General features: G+C 45.5%; 1 protein-coding gene across 1 annotated transcript; it reads left to right on the top strand.

Annotated features, from left to right (window-relative positions):
- Positions 1–328: 328 nt before the first annotated feature.
- On the top strand, positions 329–6,633 carry LOC147608140 (uncharacterized). Its single transcript, XM_086789884.1, has 2 exons — positions 329–528; positions 6,243–6,633. Exons 1-2 carry the CDS (start codon positions 426–428, stop codon positions 6,386–6,388), a joined length of 249 nt encoding a protein of 82 aa, XP_086646010.1. The 5' UTR covers positions 329–425; the 3' UTR covers positions 6,389–6,633.
- The last annotated feature ends 505 nt before the right edge of the window (positions 6,634–7,138 follow it).

The following is a 7,138-nucleotide window of genomic DNA, read 5'->3' as shown; positions in this document are numbered from 1 at the left end:
CACCCCATTGGTGATCTCAAAGTGGGGGAAAATAATAATTTGAAGCTGCAACCCTTCTATCCTAGAGACTCCATAAGATGTGTCTAAAATGACACGTTGCATTACGGTGGATTCGAATCCTGTATTTCCATATGGGAGGCATGAGCGCTACTGTTGGGCTATAGCCAAGGGCACATGTATACCTCATCTTTTGCCCACGTACAGGCACCATCCCTTTCCCTAGGCTCATGCAAATGTGAATGAGGGACGTGTGGTTGCCCGACTTTTATGCTACTGTCCACAAAAAAAAAAAGCGTGTTTGTGTAAAAGAGCCAATGCACATTGCCAAGGTGTCCATTTACACCAGGAACGCTGGCATATGGTGCCATTGCGTTCACAACCATCATCGTATTGCTGTCGTACGCTAGGGTTTTCGAGCATCCAACATGTCTGCCGTTCCCGCGAAGGTCGTCATCCCCTACCTCCTCGGTTCTTTCGCCCTCTCCTATGTCTTCTGGGACCTTACCCGCCACAGGAAAATTTTCGGAGGTATGTGCTCTTACCCCTAGATCGAAAAGCAAATGGCCTAATTTGCAGGTAAACCCTAATCAAAGAAACACTAACAGCGCTCCGCTTGAAGATAATGAAGATAACAACTTAATCAGAATAAGACCTAACAGAGCCTTGTTGAATGCTCTTGTTTTTTTTGGTCATGCGTGTAGATCAACCTAGAAAACCCTAAGAGAATCTGAGTAGAGGATAAACCAACGAAATTCGAGTGCACGCAGCTATAAACAGCAGATAGACCAATTGAAGCCTAACTTTGCTTTTCAATGCTGGATGAATCCCTTATTTTCGTCTCTTTGTAATGCCATTAACTGTGGGATCCTTGTCGAGGCAATCTCTTAAGCTGATTGTTGAAACCAATAAAAGACTTGCAATAGAATCGCAGCACCTGTTGTATGGCGAGATGGTGATGCAAGCACTCCATGTTACGCGCATCCGCTTGCCACCTGGCCATACTTATATAGAAGTGCACAATGTTTTATTGGGTCTAGTAATGAGTACTGGAAGCATTATGTCAGCCCTCGTACAGGGACTAGTATATGTCTTACGACAAGCAATTAGTACCTTGTCCTGCCTACAGATGTGACCCAACTTTGATTGCACGTTGTATGTGTCCTGGTAGCTTATCAGATCAAAAGCTGGGGGCCAGACACAAGCGTGAACAAGTTATAGGACCCATAGGATAATTGACAGCCCAAAAGTCACATTCCGGGCTGCATGGGCATACCCTAGGGCCTAGACTGGTGCGTTTGCATCAAGATAGGACTGGCAGCACAAGACTGATTGTACAGCATGTGATCAGGTTGGCTACAGCTTGGGTGTTGGTCAGGCATCTCTTGAAGCAGTCACGGGGATGGTGATGACTTGTGGGCCGACCTAGAGAAGGGGACATAATTTGCCCTCTATGAAGGCCCTCCACATGCCTCATTCATCGTCTTTTATTTATTTATTCAGCAATCTACAGGAGCAAAGGTCACTAGCAGAAGCGTCCAAATCTACGAGGACCAAGCGTTCAGAGTTTCCTGTATCTTTCCCAGCTCTGCAGGCAGCCTGGTCAAGCACATAACTTTCCATGGATTAATTGCTACTAGCCTACATTCTAGGCTGTGTGGACACACTCCAGACCGGTGTGTTTCATCATGATTGGCCCGGCAGTACAAGACTGGCTGTACAGCATGTGGTAGGTCTGGTACAGATTGGATACACTCCGGTGCTGGTCGGGCAGCTCCTGAAGCAGTCATCGGGGCTCTTTGTTGGCTGATTGAGTAGGTTGACCTAGAGAAGGGGGGATAATTTGCCCTGTATAAAGGCCCTCCCCATCCCCCATTTCTAATCTCTCATTTATTTATTCAGCAACCTACAGGAGCACAGATAACTAGCATAAGTGTTGAGATCTACAAGGAGCAAGCATCTTGAGTTTCCAGGATCTTCCCCAGCTCACCAGGCGGCTGCTCTTGCATGTAACCTGCCTGGGTGAGAGCAGTAACCAGTTATGTCTCTGGAGCACAATCTGTCAGAATACGCAGCGGAGATGATGACCAAATCTGGGAACACAAGAGCAAAAAACGCAGGCAGAAAAACAGCACAAGAGAGAGAGAGAGATGTAGGCGTGTAACTCTGCTCTGATATACACAAGAAGATCCCGAATATGATACAAATAAGGTATGGGGGCTGGGGGCCTATATATACATCCCTGGGAGGGCAGTCGGCCAGCAGATAAAGTGCCCACGACTGCTGAATAGGTCCCACGATTGCATAAATGCAGTCGGCCAGCAGATGAATGCCCACGACTGAGGAAATCCAGTCGGCCAGCAGCCCAGTAGCCCACGACCGATGAACATACAGTTGGCCAGCACTGGAGTGCTCCTGGCATCCTCTGGCAACCCTCCCAAGCCTCAGAAAAATGGAAAAAAATAGGGGAAAAATACGGGGAGTGAGGAAAAATGATAAAACACCTGATAAGGGCGGGCACACCCACAACAAAGGCCCTGGTGTATAAATCTAGACAGGAGATGACTTCTAACACCCCCTCTCAGCTCCTGGCTGTGAAACCAACCACTGGGAGCTGGGGTGCCGCCTGAGCAAATCCTGAGAGAGCGACTTCGTGAAGAGGTCCACCGTACTGTCCTCCGTCGAACAGAACTCTAGCAAGATGTCATCAGCAACGATCTGTTCACGAACAGTGCCTCTGGATGACCATGGGTTCCTCCAGTGGAAGCCCAAACCTGCTATGCAACCTCTGCATCCTCACCACCTCCCAAACAGCATCACAAACAGCCCGGTACTTTGCCTCTGTTCTCGACAAGGCAAAAGATGACTGTCTCCTACTGCTCCGTAAAACTGCTCCTGGGCTTGAAGTAGATCCCCTCGTGTCCGGATCTCCTCCCCAAACCGAGTCACTCCAACCGTGGAGTCGGACTCCATCCAACAATTCCCCTCCTGTGTACAAGAGTCCCTGATCCTTCGCATGCCGCAGAAACCACAGGAAACGCAATCCTGCCTCCCAAAGAGACATCTGCAACCATGAGCTCAACTGCCTCATCAGGAAGCTCTCGTCCAAACTGGTGTCCATCAACCAGATCAATGAACCATACAGCTTCTGAGTCAAAGAGGCATCACACAGCCCACAAGGATCAATACCTGTTACGATGCACAAACAAGTCCTGGAAGCCTGATGAAACTTGTCAACCACCCCCTCTGAATCCGGAACCACAAAGCCTGGAGAAACCACCTCCTTCTGCAAGTAAGCACCTGTCACCAGCCTGGCTTTCCGAAAGGTCCCCGTGGAAAGAACATCCTCATCTACTGGAGGTTCTTTGTCCCGAACACTACGAGACATCAGAGCATAAGTGACCTGTTCAGCTTCCTCTGACTCACGAACACAAGAACTACCAACATCAGTACTGGAAAGTTCCTGCCAACTGCTGCCATCTACTGGCAAGCTATCCACCACCTGGTCTCGGAAAGCCTGCACCTGCAGCGTATCCACACTTGAGTAGCCATTACCAGACTGCCACTCATCACAACCCTGAGGACCTGGGAGAGAGAGTGCTTAAAGCCTGTAAACTCCATTCTCCACTCCGCCTTCACTTGGCCTGTTGCTTTGTCCCGGAGAGCAACAAAATGCTCATCAAACTCCACCCGTACGCCAGTCTTGCAAACCTGATGCACTGACAACAGATGAATCCAAGGTAATGAACCTCAAACAAATAAAATTCCGACTTGTTCTCATTGACGTAGTGCTCGTTGCTTCCCAGCAACTTCAGGACTTTCTCCACATCAATGTCATGCTACTCAACCGTAGCTGAACATACCAGTATGTCGTCCAGAAATATGAACACACACTTTTCAATCAATTCTCGGAACATCCGCATCATCATGCGGTTGAATGTGGTTGGAACATTCGTCAAGCCAAAAGGCATGACCACAAATTCATAGTGGGCCCGTTCCGTATGAAAGGCTTTCTTGGGAATGTCCCTCTCAATAATCCTCACTTGGTGGTACACACTCTTCAAATCGAGTTTCGAGAACACCTTAGCTCCATTCAGCCTCTCAAGAGTATAATCTATTCGAGGCATCGGAAATCTACTCTTGATAGTCAGCTTATTGAGTGCACGATAATCGACACACGATCGAGAAGATCCATCTTTCTTCTTGACAAACAAGATTGGTGCTGCATATGGCAACACACTGGGAAGGATGAAGCCAGATTGCAATAATTCTTGGAGTCGGCGGTCCAACTCCGATTCCATTGCCTTGGAAAGGCGATATGGAAACTTGCTCGGGGGTCTTGAGCCTGGGAGGAGGTCGATCTTGTGGTCCTCCGATTTGGACGGGGGGAGCTGGGGAGGGAGATTGTCCCGATGAAAAATCTTCTGGAACTTTTCATGGAGAGCCAAATACTTCTCGGAAGCACTGGCCACCGTCAGGGCAGTCTGGATGTAAATCATCACACAATGTGCGCCTTTCTTGATTGCTCGTTTAGCTTGCAAGTGGCTTATGAGCGGAAAGTTCAGGATTCCTGGCTCACACTTAATGGTGACTGGGGTGTTGGACACATTCCGGCTAATCTTGAAAGTGTGCTTGTTCCACTTGGCATCAGGAAGGAACTTGTGAAACCACTGAATGCCCAAGATTATGTAAGTTCCTACAAGAGGGGCAACCATAAAATCATGCACAAACTTCATGTCCTGAATGACTAATTTTAGCACCTAGAGCTTCAAACTTGACGCTCGTTGTCATGCCTGCGCTAAAACCCCCAACTTGTTTGTCCACCGAAGTTGGGACGAAACGGGCACACTGAGCGGCTTGTTTCGTGACCACATTCTTCGTGCTGCCGCTGTCAAACAAGACGACGACTCTCTGGCCACCTATGTAGCCAAAGGTCTTGAGCAATTCATTGCGCTCATACTCCTGGTCATGGGCGCCCTTCTGCTTATCTTTGAGCTCCCGGCTAATAATATATACACATATATATGTGTATACATACATATATATATATATATGTGTGTGTGTGTGTGTGTGTGTGTGTATACACAGATATATGTGTATATATATACATACATACATACATACATACATACATATATATATATATATACACACACATATATATACTATATATATATACATATACTTTAGGTACTATAATATATATATATATATAGAGAGTACCATACTGCATTGTACCTAAAGTACTCAACCACTATGATGTGTGTGGATTTCTATGCTTGGCTGCGGCATCTCTCCTCCACCACATTTGTCTGCATGTGATATTGTGAACTAGATAAACCTTTTTCTATTAAAGGTAAATTTAGGTCCTGTTGTTACATGACATCCCCTTGCTTGGCCATGTGAAAGTACTCCAACTTACTGTCCAATTGCTCTTCCCTGTATGGCCGAGCAGTATTTGTGTGTCCATTGCCTTGACATGCATTTAGTTGAAATGGTAGTACCCCCTTGTGATAGGATGGGTAATTTCCCTTGTGATACTTGGGTGTATGCGTGACTGAAAAAAAAAGGTTCAGGTTACCTTGTAGAAGGCAGCAAACCTTATTAATTTTTTGAGGAGTCTTTCCAACTTGGGCTTCTGTATCTCGCATATTGGTATGACTACCCCAAGAGGTAAGAAGAATTGCTTTCTGACCGCATCATAGGTTCCATATTCATCCCACTGTTCAACATGACTTATATAAGGCTTGTTGTTTATGGCATGCACCAAAGTTTTATTTTAAGAAAAGTTGTGGTTTCTTTTATGGATTGAACAGTAACAAAACCCTGTATGTACTGAGGTTCCACCATGGTCACCTTTCCTCCTTTTGCTAATTCCTAGTCGTCCTGTCAAGAGCTTTTTGAGGTTCAAAATGACCTTTTATCCTGGGTGTAGGTTTCAGTTTTACCTGGTGCAGGAAGAGATGTCTCCTCTGCTGGCTTGTTGACATCTATCAAGCTGCTGTTTAATGTCTTGAAACAGAGACATGTGGGTAGGTCATTGTAGATGGTGGGCGCGTACGCATCAACTTGTGTGGCCGGATGAAATGGCACCTAATCTCTAGATGGTCTTGGACCCTTTAATTGGATGGTTTTTTGAATGTTTAGATCACACCACGCCCATGCCCACACACAAGCATATGTTTACTTGAAGGTGAACTGGTTCTTTTACTGTTCTCTGATGACAGAACATGTTTTTCTACTAGGTACTGTGCCTCGAACTTTAACAAAAGAATGGGAGGAAGAGACACTGAAGAAATTTGATGAAGGCTGGCCCCGAGTAGCTGGGCCACCAGTTGTTATGAACCCCCAGAGAAGACAGAATTTCAGAGTGATTAATGCAGAGGAATAGACCTCCATAGGTGTTTACTGCATGTGTGTTATGGAAGACTGTTAAAAGGCTTGAGGATGAGAGTGCTTTTTTATTCAGCACAGTCAGTAGAGTTTTGGAGATTCTAGAAATTAGAGACTTATTTTGAGAGGATGTATGGCTGTATACTGTTTATTACCAAAATAAGCTCTCCAGTGATGGTAAGAAAAACTTTACCCTTACTGTTATGGTTTGTGTGTGTGAATGCAATTGCAGCTTTGGAGTTACTAAGACTGCTTTGCTTGGTAAGTATTCTTGATGTGAAGCTTTGTGAATGGAGCTGCTGAGTAGGGGCAAAAATGGTTTGAGATTCTTAAGGTCCGGTCCTTACAGGAGTTTCTACTTTTCACTTTCCACATTGTGATTAGGTTGTTCCTACACCATCTTAATACCTTTTTTGTTTATGGTCCCTTCATGGTCTTCAGCTTAGGGGTGAAAGAATGTAAAAAGCAGTTTGAGATATTTTTATGGGATATAGATACATCAAAGATGGCTGAGGATGTGTTGTTTTAGGCTTGTGGAATTTTTGAACAAAGACCAAGCTTAGAGGAATTCTTGAATAAGGTTCATTCATTATGGTTGCTTGTTCTGCAGATTTTGTGTTTCACTTGCTGTGGGGTTGAACACAACCTGTAGTTTCCAACTTTGTTATTTTGTGTTGCATGGTGATAATTGTTTTTTAAGCCCCTACGGCATACTCTCCATATTCATCATGTGGAGTACTTCTGTGCC

This window comes from Cibotium barometz, chromosome 54 (genome assembly GCF_041138505.1).
Source record: "Cibotium barometz isolate CiBa-2024 chromosome 54, ASM4113850v1, whole genome shotgun sequence".
Taxonomy (NCBI): Eukaryota; Viridiplantae; Streptophyta; class Polypodiopsida; order Cyatheales; family Cibotiaceae; genus Cibotium; species Cibotium barometz.
This window is presented reverse-complemented; position numbering and strand designations above follow the sequence as displayed.